Source organism: Psittacula echo (assembly GCF_963264785.1).
Source record: "Psittacula echo genome assembly, chromosome: 13".
NCBI classification, from domain to species: domain Eukaryota; kingdom Metazoa; phylum Chordata; class Aves; order Psittaciformes; family Psittacidae; genus Psittacula; species Psittacula echo.
In genome coordinates, this window is record NC_137749.1 from 1,211,605 (window position 1) to 1,230,114 (window position 18,510).

At 60.7% G+C, this 18,510-nt stretch overlaps 4 protein-coding genes across 7 annotated transcripts in view; 3 read left to right on the forward strand and 1 right to left on the reverse strand.

Moving 5' to 3' along the window:
- Window positions 1-3,836, forward strand: part of GIT2 (GIT ArfGAP 2) — a gene marked incomplete at its 5' end in the record, with an annotated part of 31,532 nt that extends 27,696 nt beyond the window's left edge. Inside the window, one exon of the transcript XR_013957932.1 lies at window positions 3,792-3,836. The remainder of the gene's footprint in view (window positions 1-3,791) is intronic.
- TCHP (trichoplein keratin filament binding) lies at window positions 8-5,561 on the reverse strand. 4 transcript variants are annotated; one of them, XM_080628666.1, is made up of 11 exons: window positions 4,420-5,561; window positions 4,142-4,337; window positions 3,963-4,019; window positions 3,735-3,803; window positions 2,741-2,914; window positions 2,439-2,551; window positions 2,197-2,263; window positions 1,760-1,932; window positions 1,262-1,343; window positions 863-1,048; window positions 8-768 (listed from the first exon to the last, which is right to left on the reverse strand). In XM_080628666.1, exons 1-11 carry the CDS (start codon window positions 4,584-4,586, stop codon window positions 487-489), a joined length of 1,566 nt encoding a protein of 521 aa, XP_080484792.1. In that variant the 5' UTR covers window positions 4,587-5,561; the 3' UTR covers window positions 8-486. The 4 variants fall into 4 exon arrangements, with proteins under 4 accessions (XP_080484792.1, XP_080484791.1, XP_080484789.1 ...); XM_080628665.1 differs by having other exon boundaries at window positions 8-401; window positions 634-768; window positions 4,142-5,561; XM_080628663.1 differs by having other exon boundaries at window positions 4,142-5,561.
- Window positions 5,562-5,681: 120 nt separating this feature from the next.
- On the forward strand, window positions 5,682-8,420 carry GLTP (glycolipid transfer protein). Its single transcript, XM_080628511.1, has 5 exons — window positions 5,682-5,822; window positions 6,589-6,650; window positions 6,848-6,981; window positions 7,212-7,362; window positions 7,674-8,420. The coding sequence occupies exons 1-5, from the start codon at window positions 5,720-5,722 to the stop codon at window positions 7,854-7,856; spliced, it is 633 nt and encodes a 210-aa protein (XP_080484637.1). The 5' UTR covers window positions 5,682-5,719; the 3' UTR covers window positions 7,857-8,420.
- A 2,679-nt stretch (window positions 8,421-11,099) lies between these two features.
- On the forward strand, window positions 11,100-17,571 carry TRPV4 (transient receptor potential cation channel subfamily V member 4; the record flags this gene model as incomplete). Its single annotated transcript, XM_080628532.1, has 15 exons — window positions 11,100-11,473; window positions 12,347-12,519; window positions 12,627-12,779; window positions 13,073-13,213; window positions 13,288-13,586; window positions 14,802-14,981; window positions 15,057-15,215; window positions 15,345-15,437; window positions 15,611-15,684; window positions 15,758-15,923; window positions 16,084-16,150; window positions 16,379-16,695; window positions 16,834-16,961; window positions 17,145-17,266; window positions 17,429-17,571. 15 exons carry the CDS (start codon window positions 11,100-11,102, stop codon window positions 17,569-17,571), a joined length of 2,589 nt encoding a protein of 862 aa, XP_080484658.1.
- Between the last annotated feature and the right edge of the window lie 939 nt (window positions 17,572-18,510).

Consider the following 18,510-nt stretch of genomic DNA (forward strand, 5'->3'; position numbering starts at 1 on the left):
ACACAGTGATTGGCAGTTCCCATCCTAGGGGAAGGCTGGATCCTTTCACTCTTCAGATCCAGAGGGCCTCTTTATTTGCTGTGTTGCCCCAGCGTAGCACCTGCTAAAATACCTGGTCACAGCTCCTGAAGCAGTTCAGTCCTCTGAGGATGCTCACACCTCCATCTTCTCAAAGCCTGTCAAAATTGGCTCTTTAGCAAGGCCATCGCTAAATAGTTTCAGAAATCCACTGAGTTGAGTCTCAGTGTCACTGTAGGCTATTCCAAAGCCACCACGGTTTCAGAATTTCCTTGATTCTTCCAAGTTTTCTTTCTGTAGTCTGCAGCCACATTTAGTGCCCATTCCTCAGGCGCAAAGGACAAGAATCCTCAGGTCCATGCTGTTCTGGGGTAACTGTAGAGCTAATGGAGTCAAAACAAAGACAGTAACTACTTGATGGGCTCTAGAATTAACATTCTGTACCCGTGCAAAGGAGGGAGACTGGTGTTAGAAACAGTACCAGGGAAGGAACAGGCCCAGTGTTCTGCTCTGGTGCCATGTGATAACTAAGGGGCAGATACGGGGCAGTGAGGATTGTGTCTGCCTGAGGCTATCACCCGTGTGGCAGGGCTGCCCGACAGCTCTGCTACCTACCCTGGAGCAATAGCCCTGCTCCACCATGTGCTTGGCCTCCTGCTGCACCAGCTCCTGGCAGTGCTGCTGGGCTGATCTTTCCTCCTCTCTCTGGTGCTGCTGCTCCTCCTGCTCTTGCAAACGCCGTTCTGTCAGCTGAGCACAGAGAAAAACAGGGTGGTTACAGTGAGACCAGACATAGACTCGGCACCTTCAGCAACTGGGAGTATTTCTGGGGTGCGCACAGTACCTGTGCCTCCAGCTCCTGCCTCCGTGCTGTCTTCAGTTCCTCCTCCTGCTCCTTCTCTCGATGAGTTAGCTCTCTGGCTTCTTCAAGTTCTTTAATCAGCTGCTCTCGATACCTTATGGACTCTTCTTGGGCTCGTCTGTTTAACTCCATCTTCTCCTGGATCTGACGCTGCCTGCCTGCAAGGACCTTTGTGAAATAAGGATTAAGGGAGGTCAGTCAAGAAAAAGACAGCTTTAGAAGCAGAACTGGGGAAATCTCAGGGCAGATGGTTAGACATTTCTGAGCAAATGAGTCAAACAAGCAGAAAAACTCTGCCCTGGGTAGTGATGGCTGAGGCCTGCTGGAGTGTGGAGGGTTATAGCTGGAACCAGGAGAGACCTCATCCAAAAAGATCCTCACCTCACTCATTAGGCGATCTCTGGCTGCCTTCTCTCTTTGCCATTCTTCTTCCCTCTTCTCCCACATCTTTCTAGCTTCTTCTCTAAAAGAGAGAGGAAGAATTCTCTCTGAGGTTATTACTTACAGTTAAGAAAAACCCTATATACTCTATGGGCATAGACAAGCTACCCTGTGCTTTAGGGGTACAGCAAATGCTGGCCTGCAGCAGGAATTCCTGGACACCCAGGTCTGCCCTGAGCACAGAAGGGCTTTGGGAGGAAGGCTGCCTCTTAACAGGGATGTTACTTCACATGGGGGACAGGTAGTTAAGGGCATTGCTGTCAAAGCTGGGGCAGTTACAGCTGAAGCTCTTACAAGTCCTCCCTCCACAACAAAACCTTCAACTGAAACTTGATGGCAGTGTACACTGTCCTGTCAGCAGGGGAGATGCTCTCAGCACTGGTTATGCCACTCAGCACAGGATCTCTTCAGATGACATTCAGAGGTGGGGAGACTCACCTGAAAATAGTCTGCAGCTCTGCTTCCCTCTCCTTTTCTAACTGGAGCTGCTCCTCAATGACGCGTTTCATCCAGGCAGCATCTGCCACAGCCCGTTCCCGTCGCGCTGACTGGCGGCGCTGCTCCTCATCTTCTTTCTCGAGGAGGGCTGATAGGATTTGCCTGTCTATCTCCTTGAGGAAAAACCACAGGATTAACAGCTATCCAGCAGGCTTCCAGCCTGGGTGCAGGGCTACTCTCCACTATTATTGGTGTTGACACTCAGTCTGCTGGCTTCCCTGTGATCCTTTTGCTCCAGTTCCTGCTCAGGAGCTGGAAGGAGCTTCCTAACTAATTACCTGTGAGCATCAGAGGCAAACACATGAATAGAACACAAAGAATGAGTTTTTCAGCACACAGTATCTATAACACATAAATCAAGAGGTCCTTTCTCTTACCAGCTCCTCTTGTATCTGCTGAGCTCGTCTCTGTAACTGGACATTGCACTGATGCCTCAAAAAGCGACTGAAAGAGGAAAACAAAGAACATTCAATCTGACTCTAAAGCCTGATGTGTTACACACCAGCACTCAGGAAGGTGCTTCTGTGATAACCCACCTTACAGCCAACGAAGGTACCTACTACTGCTAACACGAACAAAAGGCAGTAATGGCACCAATGCATTTGCCCTTTCTTCTTACCCAAGCTCTCTCTTCTTCCTCTGCTCTTCCATTTGTTTTCTTCCTTCTTCCAAGCTCTCCAGCTCCCACTGCTGCTTTAATAAATTCTCCTGTTCTTTTTTCAGCTTTGTTGCCTAAAAGGATTAAAAAACAACCAAGAAAGAGTAATATCGGAGAGCTAGGACAGCCCAGAGAGAGTGTTCATACTGAGTTTGTACCCCATCCTGCTCCCCTGCAGCAGCCAAAATCCTCACTGCAGGACCTGTTCCACATTCATTTCATGTGTGGCTCAGTGGCTCACCTGAGGAGGAATTAAGGCTTACCTCTCTCTCCTGTAACTTCAGTTCTTCTATTTGTTGCAGCAACATCTCTGCTTGCTTCTTCTCCTCCTGCCGCCGCTTCTCTTCCTCCTGCCTCATTCTTTCCAGCGCTTCCCTTCGTGCAGTTTCATACTGGTTTTCATAATGCTTTTTCTCTTCAAGCTCAGTTGCTTCTCTCTTTCCAAGCCAAAAGAAAACATGGCATTAGGCTAAAGTAAAGAAACAGCCTCTGGCTCAGGAAATCCACAAAGCAAATCCTGCAAGTGACTTGTACTGGGAAAATATGGAACAAAATACGCTAGGAATGAGCACAGAGACAAAGCAGAACTGTCTGCTGACGAAAAAGCTTCTCAGTCTGTACGCATCCTTTGCAGGACCCTGCATGGGCCTGATGCCAGGCACAGGTAGTCTCACAAATACATGGTTTTTCCTTTTACAACATAGATTATTGCTGTAGTTAACTCTGAAATCTGCATTTGAAGACCTTTATGATTCTTTCACATCATAACCACTGTATTCCCAGATCTAGTGTGTGCACATTCAACTACTGAGCTCTTGTGACTTTGCCCTGGCTCACTGTTGATAAAAGGAACACCACAAGGAGCACCCCACTGAATCCTGCAGCAGAGCACTCAGCAGGTAGCACTGAATTTCCTAGGGGATGGATGGTGTGTACTCATTACGGTAAGTACATCAGAATGATGGCTCTTCATTAAAAGCATCTTTCCCGGCAGCAGCTCCTGTTCTGAAGCACAGTAACTCCCCATCACTATGGGGACAAGTGTGGTGACCTCAGTCACGATTTGGTTCAACACTGGTGTGAGAAAACAAACAAGCAGCCAAGTCCTGTCCCTTCCACAGGCAAGCTGTGTCCATACAGGAAGGCAAGCAGTGTGCCAGTGGGGTCAGAAGGCACATGGTGTCACACCTCCACATGCTCACCATTTTGGGAGCCCACCCTTGTGACCAGTAACACCAGGGCTCTCCCCCTGCCTACCTTGGATTTCTGCTGCACCTGATCCCCCCAAGCCTCTATCACATGTTTCTTGTGCAGGTCTGACTCCACCTGGGAAGACAGCAGATGTGGCATCACCATTAGTGCCAGAGGCTCTCCTGGGATCACCACCAGGATCGGCCCAGCTCTTGGGGCCATACGATGACCCCCAAGTTAAAAACTGATTTAATAACTCCAAGGCAGTGGAGACTAGAAAGAAACCAGCGTCACCTCCCGGAGCTCCACATTGTTCTTCTTCCAGCGCTCGTACAGCAGCTGCTCAGCGACCTGCGAACAGGAGAGTTGGATCGTGTAAGGACACCGGAGTGTTCCAGACCCTCCCAAAGCAGCCGCTAACGGAGCGCACCGCAGCCCCCAGCCAGTCCCGCCGAGGAGCGAGCCCCGCTCACCTTCCTCCGCCGCTCCTCGCGGCCTGCCCGCAGCTCCTCGCTCCGCTGCCGCACCCCGGCGCACTCCGCCCCGCGGCCCCGCCGCAGCTCCGCCGCCAGCGCCTCCTGCTCCTCGCCCAGCAACCGCCTCAGCCGCGCCCGCCGCTGCTCCAGCCGCGCCGCCGCCTCCTCCGCGTCCCGCAGCTCCGCCGCCGGGCTGCTACCACCGACCCGCGTGTCACCGGAGCGCCCGCCGACACCGCCCGCGGCCCGGCCTCCCCCCGGCGCCCGGCCCGTACCTGCGCGGGGGACCGCGGGGCTCGCTCCAGCGCGCCTGCAGGGAGCAGGACACGGCGGCCTGCGCGAAGGAGCGGCTGGTGCGCTCCCACTGCTGCCGGCTCCGAGCCTCCCGCTCCCGCCCGGCCGCCCAGCGCTCCACCGCCGACACCCGGCCCCACAGCGCCATCGCCCGCCAACAACGGCCGCGCCCGCCGCCATGGCAACGCCTACGGCCGCTACGGGCGCCGACGAGGGACAGGCCGCGGCGCGCTTTCCGGTGAGGGCCGGGCTCAGGGCGGACAGCTCCGGTTTATGGCGCTGTAAACGCTCCGGTTTCAAGGTTCCTGCGGCACCGCGCCCCGCCCAGGCTGGTCTCCGTGGCTGCTGCCGGAGATCGGTATCGCTGCACGACCGGTTTAACCAGAATATCCGGTGAAAACACCGGGTTTGGAGCCAAGACACCGGTAAATCCCCCCCGTCCCGTCCCGCTGCCTGCGCGGAGCCCGGTGTCGTTTAACACTTGCAGCTCTCAGCAGTGTTTAATATTAATCAATCGCTGTGGCCCCGGGTCGCGCTTTGTTCTCTACTGCCCTGCCTGAGCCTCCTGCTCCTCCGAGCAATTGATCTCCACTGAATAATTAACAGCGACCGGAAGGAGCACAGGGCGCCGGAGAGGAGCTCTTCATGCGGGCCTGCGGGGACAGGACAGGGGGAATGGCTTTAACCTGCCAGAAGGGAGACTGAGCTGAGCTCTTAGGCAGAAGCTCTTCCCTGTGAGGGTGCTGAGGCGCTGGCACAGGGTGCCCAGAGAAGCTGTGGCTGCCCCATCCCTGGCAGGGTTCAAGGCCAGGTTGGACACAGGGGCTTGGAGCAAGCTGCTCCAGTGGAAGGGGTCCCTGCCTGTGGCAGGGGTTGGAGCTGGAGGAGCTTTAAGGTCCCTTCAGCCCAAGCCAGGCCGTGATTCTGTGGTTTCCCCCTCTGGAGGCGCCTGTGCAGCCCTGACCACGCCGGGGCGGAGCCGGGGGGGATGAACCGGGGGTCTCCCATGCCCCCTCCGGTGCCCACGGGGCCGGACACCGGGACCCGGAGCAGAGACCACGCGGGCCGTGGGCGAGTGGGCACCGAGGGGGCGGAGCTTTGCGCCCCTCAGAGCCCGCCCCCGTGCTCCGACTGGCGGGCGGGCCGGTGAGTGGTGCGCTGCCATTGGCTGGGGCGGCGGGGGCGTGGCGCGGGGGCGGTGCGCTGCCGGGTCGGGCGCCGGTGCCGGTGCCGGTCACGGTCACGGTGCCGGTGCGGTCCCGGTGCGGAGCGGGCCGGGCCATGGCGCTGCTGCTGGAGCACGAGTTCCAGCCGCTGCCCGCGGACAAGCAGATCGAGACGCTGCCCTTCCTGGAGGCCGTGGCGCACCTTCCGCCCTTCTTCGGTGAGCCCAGGCCTGCCGTCCGAGGGGGTGGGAGCTGCGGCAGCGACCGGCACCGGACCGGCCCCGCCGCCGCGCCCGGCTGAGGCCTACTGCGGGCAGCGCCCCCTCGGGCCCGGCCGGACCAGGTGCCCCCCGTCCCTGGTGCTCGGTCCCCCCGTTCTGGGTCGTTCCCACCCCCGGTCCTGGGTTCCCCTGGACTCCGATCCCGGGCTCCAGGAGAGCAGCGTGGCGGGGCCGCGGTTGCATCACGGGCCCGTCAAACCCGCCGAGCAGCCCTGTTGGGAAGCGTCCCGCGGCCCACGCTCTGCCAGGGCCGGGCCCGGCATCGTTCCCCCGGTACACCCGGGCCAGAAGCATCGCTCCAGGCCATCCCGTGGGTCCCACCCGCGGTCCTCACCCCATGCCGGGGCCGTGGGAGCGTGTGGGCATGGGCACCCTCATGCCACGCTGGCTCGCTGCCCTCCACAAAGCCGGTATTGTGTGCTGGCTCCAGGCCGGCCTTGCTGGACACGGGGCACTGCCCGTTGTGCTGCCCCAGACCACAGCACCGGGGCTGCATCCCGGGTCAGTGGGTTGCCAGCATGGCCAAGGCCAAGCTCTTGCTCACCGTGTCCTTGAGCGAAGGCTGAAGAGCCGCTCCCAGCCTCGCCAGCGTTTGCCTCAGTGTGTGGCTGTGGTTAAGGTGAAACCTGTTGCTTATGACCTCACTTTGTGTTGTTTCCTGTGTCCCTTCGTGCCTGATCATCCTCCCTCCCTGCTTCTGCAGATTGCCTGGGCACTCCCATCGTGTACTCGCCAGTCAAAGCCGACCTGGCTGGAAATATCAAGGTAGGAATGGGCATGGGGGGAGGCAGGAGGGGTGAACGTGGAGCAGAGATGCGGTGGGATCAGAGAGGCAAGACCTGGAGGTGTTTAGAAGGAGCTTTTCTTCTCATCTGGGGCTCATTGGTGTGTTTATTAATGGGGTCCCTGGTGCAAGCTCCAGCCGGGAATCTCCTGGGATCCGTCCCCTTCTCTGCCTGCAGAAAATCCGTGCAGTTTATGACTCCAACCCTACCAAGTTCAAAACACTGCAGAACATCCTGGAGGTGGAGAAGGAGATGCACGGCGCGGCCTGGCCCAAGACGGGTGCGACGCTGGCGCTGATGTGGTTGAAAAGGTGACTCAGGGCGCTGGGAGCTGCTCTGGCACGTGGGGACATCTACTGCGGGGAGCATGGGTCTGGCTGGTCCCTTTGGGCTGGGGCATTGTGGGGACCACACCAAGCACCAGCTCTGTGTGCTGTAGGGCTTTGGGGGGACCTGGATGTGCCAGGCTCAGGGGGTGCCTTGCTGGAGGCTGGGAAGCAGCATCCCCTTCCCCATCACAACGTCTCTGCTCTTCTCCCAGGGGCCTGAAGTTCATGCTGGTGCTGCTGCAGAGCATCTCTGATGGTGAGCGGGATGAGGAGCATCCAAACCTCATCCGAGTGAATGCTTTGAAGGCCTATGAGATCGCACTGAAGAAATACCATGGCTGGATGCTGCAGAAGCTCTTCACAGTGAGTGTTCACATCTCCATGGAGGAAAAAGCCTTTCCTAAAGTCCATCTCCTCCGAGAAGGGATGTGCTTTAGGGATAAGGGCTTGGAAACATGGGAAGCTGTTGATCTATTTGAGCTAGGACCCTCTCTGTGCATCCCTGCTTCTCCGAGGGTACAGCCACCATGCCTGAGATTGTTCCCATGTGCATCCACATGGGCTCTCTGAATGCTCCAAAGTGCATGGAAATAACCCAGGCTGGGGTCCTGCATGTGGGATAGGGTTAGCTTTAGGGTTTTGTGAGCCTTACAGCTTCTTTCCCTCTTTTATAGGGCTCAGTCTACGCTCTCCCATACAAATCAGATCTGCTGAAGGCTCTGGAGAAGGGTAAAGAAGTCAAAGAGGAGGAAAGCATCGAGAAGATCCATCACTTCCTCTCGAGGGTCACCCCCATCCTGGACGCAATCTATGAGATGTACACGAAGATGAACGCGGAGCTGAGCTACAAAGCCTGAGGCTCACAAAGGCCTGGCAGGGTTGTAGTAAGGTGTGACGGGTGCTACTTGTGGTTTACTCACTGGGGCGGCTCCTGGCTGTCAGGTGACTTTGATTCGTGTCTGGATCTGCAGTGGATGACCTGTTTTCTAAACAGAATAATGAGTTTTCTAGTAAGGATATGGCAATAAACCAGTTGTCATCACAGGATTCCCCAAGTTTTTGTACTAAAGAGGGAAGACCAAGTGTTTCTAATCCCATCCTCTGGGTTCACACCTATTATGGTGCAGGGAATGAAGCGCGACTGGTGGCTGCATCCCAATGGAGCTGCCTTGGCTCTGCCCTGATCCTCTTGGACTGCTACCAATACCACTGGACTACAACTGCTCCGGCACTCGTGTGAGAAGCTTCCCGAATGATGCCTATGGAGCAGGAGCCGATGACTTTCCCAGGGAATCCCAGCGCCTCCAGCGCCCGCACGGAGCGAGGCCCCTCTGCCGGTGGCTGAAGCCAGGATTCCAGCCCCACACGGTGTCTGTGGGAGCACACGTTGCCTTATTCACTGACGGCCTCACGGTGCTGCCGACGGGATGTGATTGTTAATAAACACTGACGGTAACCTCAGCCTGGGTGGATGTTTGGGGGTGCTCCATGGGGGGGTGTTTGAGGAGGGTGTTTTAGGGGGCTCTGCCTGGGGGGGCTGTTTGTGAGAGACCTTTTGGGGCTGCTCATGTGGGGCTGTTTCAGAGAGGTTGTTCCTGAGGGGGGGTGGTTTTGGGGCTGTCCCGGGGCTGCTGCGGGCCGGTGCCCGGGGGCGGGCGGAGGCGGATCCGCTCCCGCGGGCGGGAGCAGGGGCCGGGGAGGAGCCGCTCTCCGGGACCGGCCCCGCGGCGACTCAGCGGCGCCGGAGCCTGCGGGACCCTGCGCGCTACGGGCCGGGAGCGGAGCGGGGCGCGGGGACCCGCGGTAACCGGTACGGGCGGCACCAGCAGGGGGGCGCACGGGGCGCGGGGACCGGGGCAGGACACGGGACGAGGTGAGAGCACGGGACCGGGGCAGGATGGAGCCCAGGGGCAGGACACGGTACGGGGCAGGATGGAGCCCCAGGGCGAGGAGGGAGCTGTGGGCTGAGCTGGGCAAGGTTGGATGCAGCCCCACGGGCTCCCCCGGCCCCACGGGGTCCTGATCAATTGGGGCTCCCGCGAGGGTTCCCCGCAGCTCCGACACGCACGGGCTGGACCAGGCTGTGCTCTCACCCAGGTGAGCGCGGCCCCGCGGTGCTGTTCCCTTAGGGAGGTGGTTGTTTCCCTCTGGATGAGCGTTCCCGGCGGCACCGGGTGTCCACACGATGCGGTTTCAGTGATTCACCCCTGCCCGGAGCCCTCCGTGCTTTACTTTGAGGAACTTCCATGTGGCAAAGTCTGTCCCAGCACAGCGGCATCCTCCCTGGGCAGATCCCTGCACATCCCAGTGTCCCTGCCCCCATGGTGGGCTGGAGCGGGAAACCAACTGGGGATACTGGGAGGTGACTTGGGGAGAGGTGGGAGCGCACGTGGGGCATGGGGCGGGAGGGTTTGTGTTGGATTCGGGGCACAGGGTGAGCTGCGCCTTGACTCATTTGTTCCATGGGGTGAGGGAGTCTGAAAGCTGCAAACCCAAATAACGACCGAGCCAAATGAAACCCCATTGACGGCACCTTTCCTGGCAGCGGAGCCCCGGGAGCGTCCGGGTGGCGGCACTGCCCCAAGAGCCCGTTTCCGACACAGGCTTCCTGCCGCGGTCACCGGTGGCAGCGCCGGCTCCCGGCCCCACCAGCCCCTTCTCTTGTCCCCCAGCTTCTGCCACATGTTCCCATCAGCATCCCCACTGCTCCTGCCACTGACGTCCTTATCTGCTTCCAATAGGAACACTGTCCTGTGCCGGTGACTCTCTGGGCTCTGGATCTGTCAGTCTGGGCTTTTCCCTATAGCCATGCTGGGATTGCCAAGGCTAGAGGAGTCAGGCACTCCATGCCCCTGCACAGCCTGAGGGTTGGCTTGGCAAATCCCTGTTCTCTGTTGTCCAAGGACACACTGGCCGTGCAAGAGGCACTGTGTGCTCGCGTTCGGGCTGTGGGACCTGTGGGCTTTGGCAGGTGCTTGTGGAATGTCTTGCAGAGATGGTGATGGGAGGAAAGTCAGCAGAGAGGAGAAACCACGTCCAATCTGTGGCTTGTCCTGTGTCTCCTGGGGCTGCACCATCCCCTTTGGGTGCCTCCATGGTGGCAGGGAGGAGGGAACCGCTGTCCCCCCATTCCCGCAGGGATCCCGGGCTGGTTGCAGCCCTCATCCCCGTGTCCATGGCAGCATCCTGGGGCAGCCATGGGCGGCTCTGGGACTCGCTGCCTGATTAGAGGCCCGTTATGCAGCAGGGATCCGCGCCCGCCGCGGCGGGGCCCTGCCTGCCCTTGTGGCTCCTTGGGCAGAAAATGACACGTTTCCAGGCTGCTTTTTCTGTCCCGGGAGCCGCGGGGAGGGTTCAGCTCCCCAGGGGCTGGAGCTGGGCTCAGCCTTAACGCTGCTGTTCTGTGGGTGGAAAACGGGGCTGGGGGAGAGCCTGGGCCGCTCGTGTGCCCGTCCTGCCTGTGACAGGGCAGAGCAGGGCAGTGCCTGCCCTGGTGCAGCTTTGCCGTTTGCACTGGGAGCGCGCATCTGCTGCAGCCCCGCTCCTCTCTGGGCAACCCAAACCCATAATTGCTTGCCCTAACCGCTGCTCCCGCGCTCCAGCGGGCTCTGACCCGCCCGGGCCGTGTCTGTCCCCTTCCCATGCCCAGCACCCAGATCCAGGCTCCTCCAGTACTCATGGACCAGCTCCATCCCTGCTGCGGTGGCAGCTTCCCGCTGCCTCTGGGCGCTTCCCAAGGCGCGGGGTGTATCCCAGGAATGTTTTCTTTCCCTGGGCGGCACACGGGAGCGCACAGGGTCTGCTCTGTGCCCTGTCCTGGGCTGCACCCAAGCCGACCGCAGCGGGGAGAGGCAGCGAGGCCGGGCTCGTCTTTGCCCATTCCGGCTGCGCTTTGAAGCCGGCAGCACCGCGGCCAACGAGGGGTCCCCACGGCCGGGGGGTGCCGAGGGGAGCAGTAGGGACACCCCAACTGCCGCAGGGTCGGTGTGGGACCGGGCAGCGCAGGGAGGGGATGGGCGGTACAGAGGATTTGGGGGTGATGCTGTGTTTTCCTCTGCCAGGTCTCCTGCTCTCGTGCGGGTCACATCCATCCCCGCAGCATGGCAGACACCGAGGACCCACTGCGCACCGCTGGTGATGCCGGGGAGGGCCCAGGGGATGATGGGTCCCTCCAGAACGATTCTTTCCCACTCTCCTCCCTGGCCAACCTATTCGAGAGCGAGGACACCCCGTCCCCCCCGGAGGCAGCGCGGGGTCCCCCGGGCGCCGGGGATGGGAAGCAGAACCTCCGCATGAAATTCCACGGGGCCTTCCGTAAGGGCGCCCCGAAGCCCATGGAGCTGCTGGAGGCCACCATCTACGAGTCTTCCGTGGTCCCAGCGCCCAAGAAAGCCCCCATGGACTCCCTGTTCGACTACGGCACCTACCGACACCACCCCAGCGAGAACAAGCGCTGGCGCAGGAGGGTCGTGGAGTGAGTACGGGGATGCTGGTGCGCCCCCGTGCCGGCGGGCGGGGATGGGGCTGGGAGGACAGCACAGGGGATACGGGGATGCCCATGGGGGGTACAATACATGGGGGATACGGGGATGCCCATGGGGGTACGATACATAGGGGGTACGGGGATGCCCATCGGCTGGGGATGGGAACAGGTCCCCCCGCGGCTCTTTGAGGGGTGCTGTGGGCAGGGAGCAGCTCCCGGCCGGTCCCGGTGGCGGTGCTGCGTGCCGGTAACGTTGGCTCCGCTTCCCCCTCACCGGCCCCGTGAAAGAGGCTCTGTGCGCGCCGCCGCTCCCGGCCGGAGCGGGCGTCTGGCTCCGGGCATGAAAGGGCTTTTCAGGAGAGCCTCCGCCCTCCCCACGCCAGGAAACCGGAGCCGGGGGGGGCCGCCCGCGGCCGGGCGCACAATGACCCCTCTGTGCCGGGCACCTGGGGCGGGGGCAGCCGGGATGGGGCAGCGGCAGGGGTGGAGGTGGATGGAGGGGGCCGGGATGCCCGAGGTCCCCGCTGGCGCGGCCTCCGTCCGTCCTGCCCCCGTTCCCGGTGATCGCCGGCTGTCCCCAGCCTGTCCCGCTGCTGCCAACTGCTCCAACCGGTCTGGCTTTGCCCGTGGCACTGGAGCGCGGCCAAACCCGTGTCCGGTCACGGTTGGGGCCCAAAATGCAGCTCCAGGCAGGAGCTGGCGAAGTCCCCACCAGTCCCCATGGGTGATGCTGGGAGCACTGGGCTGCAGTGGGTGGGGAGGTCACCCTGTGGTGCCTGCACCCTTCCCCACCGCTGAGCATCCTCAGGCTCTTTGCACAAGTAGGAAACTGAGGCAGTGGCTCCGATCCCCATTCTCCCACAGGAAGCAAGCGCCAGGTGTGAAGGGGCCGGCTCCCAACCCGCCTCCCGTCCTCAAGGTGTTCAACAGACCCATCCTCTTCGACATCGTCTCCCGGGGGTCCCCGGCCGGCCTGGACGGGCTCCTCCCCTTCCTCCTCACACACAAGAAGCGCCTCACGGATGAGGAGTTTCGAGGTGAAGACCTGGGCCCCCCATGGTGGGTGGTGATCCCCTAGGATTCGGCCAGGGGTGCTGGTCTGGGCACCCCCATGTGCTGGGGTCTCAGCAGCCTCTGCTCGCAGAGCCCTCCACGGGGAAGACCTGCCTGCCCAAGGCGCTGCTCAACCTGAGCGGTGGCAGGAACGACACCATCCCGCTGCTCCTCGACATCGCCGAGAAGACGGGCAACATGCGAGAGTTCATCAACTCACCCTTCAGGGACGTCTACTACCGAGGTAGGGGGGCATGGGGCTGCTGTGGCCCTGCCTGGGCACGAGGACACTGGGGGCAGTTTGGGGACTGGAGCATAGGGGGATGGAGGATAAAGGATGCTGGAGAGGTTGGGGACCAGAGCAGCGAGTAACCTGGTGAGGATGGAGAGCCCTGGATTGCCTTAGCTACCAGAGCAGTGAGGACCCTGAGGTGATGGGAGGCTTTAGGGGGCTGGAGCGGCAGATACCCCTGGAAGGCTGGGTACCCTGGGGGGAGTCATGGGGCAAGACGGTGGTGATGGTTGCCCATGGCGCAGGTCAGACAGCCCTGCACATCGCCATCGAGCGCCGCTGCAAGCACTACGTGGAGCTGCTGGTGGAGAAGGGAGCGGATGTGCATGCCCAGGCCCGCGGCCGCTTCTTCCAGCCCAAAGACGAGGGCGGCTACTTCTACTTTGGTGAGTGGGGAAGGAGCTGGTGCATCCCCAGGAGTGGTGAGGGGACGGTGACACCAACGGCGGTATCCCTGCAGGAGAGCTGCCGCTGTCGCTGGCCGCCTGCACCAACCAGCCCCACATCGTGCACTACCTTACGGAGAACGGGCACAAGCAGGCGGACCTGCGGCGCCAGGACTCCCGCGGGAACACGGTGCTGCACGCGCTGGTGGCCATCGCCGACAACACGCGCGAGAACACCAAGTTCGTCACCAAGATGTACGACCTGCTCCTCGTCAAGTGCGCCAAGCTCTTCCCCGACACCAACCTGGAGACGCTGCTCAACAACGACGGCCTCTCCCCGCTCATGATGGCGGCGAAGACCGGCAAGATCGGGGTACGGTGACAGCCTCTCTCTTAGCTGAGCCCTGTCGCACTCAGTGCTGGAAGCGAGCAGCACGGCTTCTCTCTGCAGGTGCTGTTGGAAACCTGGATGTGCAGCCTGTTAACCCTAATTAACCCCCTACTCTGTTGCATCCCTTCCCTAATCAACCCCAGGCCCTTGGCACATCCCATCCTTCCCCCTGTCTTGTCCTTGTGCTCTGGTGGTGTGGGCAGGGGGTTTACTAAAAATGCCAGAATTGGAGCATCCTCATGGGCTGCCTGCTGTGATGGTGGCCATGCACCCAGGAGCATCCCAGGAGCACCCTGGACACACGGGGGTGGTTTGGGATGCTCAGCGGTGGCAGGGGATGTGCCTGGGTTGGGATGGGAGGACAAGCTCGGTGCCTCGAGCAGCAGGGACCAGGCACAGGTATCACAGTATCACAGTATCACAGTATGTTAGAGATTGGAAGGGACCTCAAAAGATCATCTAGTCCAATCCCCCTGCCAGAGCAGGAACACCTAGATAAGGTTACATAGGAATGTGTCCAGGCAGGTTTTGAATGTCTCCAGAGAAGGAGACTCCACAACCCCCTTGGGCAGCCTGTTCCAGTGTTCTGTCACCCTCACTGAGAAGAAGTTTCTTCTCAAGTTTAAGTGGAACCTCTTGTGTTCCAGTTTGTACCCATTACCCCTTGTCCTATCATTGTTTGCCATTGAGAAGAGCCTGGCTCCATCCTCATGACACTCCCCCTTTATATATTTATATACACTAATAAGGTCCCCCCGCAGTCTCCTCTTCTCCAAACTATAGAGACCCAGCTCCCTCAGCCTTTCCTCATAAGGGAGATGCTCCACTCCCTTCATCACCTTTGTTGCCCTGCACTGGACTCTCTCCAGCAGGTCCCTGTCCTTCTTGAACTGAGGGGCCCAGAACTGGACACAATATTCCAGATGCGGTCTCACCAGGGCAGAGTAGAGGGGAAGGAGGACCTCTCTCGACCTACTGACCACCCCCCTTCTAATACACCCCAGGATGCCATTGGCCTTCTTGGCCACAAGGGCACAGTGTTGGCTCATGGTCATCCTGCTGTCCACTAGGACCCCCAGGTCCCTCTCCCCTACACTGCTCTCTAACAGGTCGTTCCCCAACCTATATTGGAACCTGGGGTTGTTCCTGCCCAGATGCAGGACTCTGCATCGTGCTGAGCGTTCCTCCCTCCATCAGATCTTCCAGCACATCATCCGTCGGGAGATCACGGACGAGGACGCGCGGCACCTCTCGCGGAAGTTCAAGGACTGGGCGTACGGCCCCGTCTACTCCTCCCTGTACGACCTCTCCTCATTGGACACGTGTGGGGAGGAGGTGTCCGTGCTGGAGATCCTCGTCTACAACAGCAAGATCGAGGTGTGCAGGAGCCGGGGGGAGGACCGGGGAGACCATGGGGCCATGTCCTTGCTGACAGCATCCCTGTGCCCCCAGAACCGCCACGAGATGCTGGCCGTGGAGCCCATCAATGAGCTGCTGCGTGACAAGTGGCGCAAGTTCGGGGCTGTCTCCTTCTACATCAGCGTGGTCTCCTACCTCTGCGCCATGGTCATCTTCACCCTTGTCGCCTACTACCGCCCCATGGAAGGCCCCGTGAGTGCCACAGCACCGGGGCTCAGCCCCATGGGCCGGCACCTCCTGGCAGGGGGGTTTGCTGGGTCTCTGTCCCCAGCATCCTGCGCTGTTACGGTGAAGCAGCTCTGCTCTGTGCTTTCCCCACAGCCCCCCTACCCGTACACCAGCACCGTGGACTACCTGCGCCTGGCCGGGGAGATCATCACCCTCCTCACCGGCATCCTCTTCTTCTTCACTAACGTCAGTGCCGTGATGGCCGAGCCCTTGTGGTCTCCATGCAAGGAGCAACTTGAGGGCGACAGCCCCATGTCCCAAGGCATCAGCCCCCACTGTGATGCCCCCCTGGACACCAGGGCCCTGCCAAGCAGGGGTTTGCTCCCCGCAGCCCCTCCAACCTCTCCCTCTCTCCCCAGGTCAAAGATCTCTTCATGAAGAAGTGCCCAGGGGTGAACTCCTTCTTCATAGATGGCTCCTTCCAGCTGCTCTAGTACGTGGGGTATCCCTGGGCTTGCAAGGGGCAGTAGCTCTCGGTGCGGGGTCTGATCCTGCTTCTCCTCCAGCTTCATCTACTCGGTGCTGGTGATTGTCACAGCGGGGCTGTACCTGGGGGGCATCGAGGCATACCTGGCTGTCATGGTCTTCGCGCTGGTGCTGGGCTGGATGAATGCACTGTACTTCACCCGAGGGCTCAAGCTGACAGGGACCTACAGCATCATGATTCAGAAGGTCTGGTGGGATCAGGGGTCTTCTCCCTATGGATCAAAGGGAGGCTTCTCCTTGCTTTCTTAGGGGTTTCTTGTGGCTCTCAGCCTGGCCATCCATGCTGCATGGGCTGTCAATGGTGCCACGGTGCCACACATCTCACCCCTCTCTCCATCCCTTGCAGATCCTCTTCAAAGACCTTTTCCGCTTCCTCCTGGTCTACTTGCTCTTCATGATCGGATACGCATCAGGTAGGTGCCTGTGGTGAGCTGGGGCTTGGGGTAAGCACGAGCCCTTTGGCACAGCACAGCTTGACCAGGCAGGGGTCTGTGGAGCCCCTCCTCCATCCTACCTGCCTGCGGGCTCAGGCTGTGCCTCCTCCTGTGATGGAGAGAGGCTCAGCCAGTGCGGGGTCTCATTGTGGACCCTGTCCTTACTGCTGCCCCCATGGACTCGCCATCCCTATCACTTCCCCCCAGCCCTGGTGTCCCTCCTCAACCCATGTCCCAGCAGCGAGTCCTGCAGTGAGGACCAGGCCAACTGCACGGTGCCCACCTACCCCTCGTGCCGCGACAGCCAAACCTTCAGCACCTTCCTGCTCGACCTCTTCAAGCTCACCATCGGCATGGGTGACCTGGAGATGCTTGAGAGCGCCAAGTACCCCGGCGTCTTCATCATCCTCCTCGTCACCTACATCATCCTCACCTTCGTGCTCCTCCTCAACATGCTCATCGCCCTCATGGGGGAGACCGTGGGCCAAGTCTCCAAGGAGAGCAAGCACATCTGGAAGCTGCAGGTACCACCTCAGAGCTGCTGGGCAAGGGGGGCTGCACCACTGCGGCCCCCCAGGCTCCATCAGAGCAGCACTGCCTGGGCAAGGGACCCCAATGCATCCATCCTCATGTGGCTGAGGGGTCCCTGGTGTTGCTGGCAGTGGGCTACCACCATCCTGGACATCGAGCGCTCCTTCCCGGTGTTCCTGCGGAAAGCCTTCCGCTCGGGAGAGATGGTCACGGTGGGGAAGTGCACTGATGGGACACCCGACCGCCGCTGGTGCTTCAGGTAAAGGCAGGAGCTGGGGACCAGGAGCAAACAAGCTTCTGCCACTGCAACCAGAAGCATTTTGGGGTGCTGGGGATGTGTCTCTCTTTGCTGGGCAGTTGGTGCTAACCTGGACCCAGGCTGGAGGTGGGATGGTTCAGGGATGCAGGGTTTGCAGCCCCTCTGGCTCTGACCTTCCCACAGGGTGGACGAGGTGAACTGGTCCCACTGGAACCAGAACCTGGGCATCATTAGCGAGGATCCAGGCAAGAGCGACACGTACCAGTACTACGGCTTCTCCCACACCGTGGGCCGGCTGCGGAGAGGTGAGCGCACGCTGGGAGCATCCTTTGGGATGCTGCTTCCAGCCTCTTACGAGCCCCAGGCCCCCGTTTGCTCTGGGGACCGGGTGCTGTGGGGCTGACCATGGCGTGGGGAGCATTCCCAGGCTCCCGGCTCTGCCGCCACATCCCACATCTCCTTCGCAGATCGCTGGTCCACGGTGGTGCCGCGCGTGGTGGAGCTCAACAAGAGCTGCCAGCCCGAGGAGGTGGTGGTGCCACTGGGGACAATGGGGACAGCGGAGGCACGGGAGCGGCGGCACGGCCAGGCCTCGGGCTCCCCTCTCTAGCACCGTGGACCGGGCTGGATGGTGCTTGTCTGCTCCTCAGGGATTTGTGCTGGTGCCCAGCCCGGATGGGGGGGTCCTGGCCCTGCCCCGGCGATGCTGGGGGATCTCCGGCTCACGCAGACGAGCTCCAGTGCCACCGCTGCGCTTGGCCACCCCGGGGCCGTTGGCTGTGCCATGCTGGAAACCGCTGCTGCGGGCAGGGGCCCCTCCGCCCCCGATGGTTTTTGCCACAGGTTTTTGCACAAGGTTTATACGATTATTTATTAGTAATAAAGACTGAGCTGCCCCCGCTGCTCCTCCCGGCCCCGAGGGACCCGCTGCGGGCAGGAGCCTGCTGCTCCCCATCATGTGCCGTGAAGCCACCCAACACACGGAGCTCCCACTCCTCTGCCCGCAGCCCCGGAGCCTCCTGCCAGCCTGGCCGGGCACTGTGATGGCACCGCAGGCAGGGCTGCACTGAGCACCAGGGGGGTCATGGCTGGCTGCTGCACCCGGTGTTGCCATCCCAGCTTGGCTGCTCTGCCCAGGAGATGGGAGATCCTGGCCCTGACAGCACCGCATTCAGCTGGAGGTGTGTGTGGAATGGCTGTGGGACACGGGAATGGTGCATGGCTGCGGTACACAGCTGTGGAACATGGCTATGGTGCAGGGCTTTGGTGCAGGGCTGCCATACACAGCTGCGGTGCCCGGTGACAGTGCGATGCTGCGGTGCACTGCCGGGCTTGTTCCACTGGAGGGCAGCACACACCGCGCAATGCCCACCCCGCCGGGCAGGCTGTGGGGCCGGGCAGCTCTGAGCTGGGGGGCGCAGGACCGGGGGCAAACCGAGGGTCTGCTGTGAGCTGGGCACCCTGCCGGTGTCCTCCTACCTCCTCGCCCCGTTCTCGGGTGGGGAGCAGCCCATGGGGTGCGGGTCTGCAGGGTGATGCTCCTGCTGAT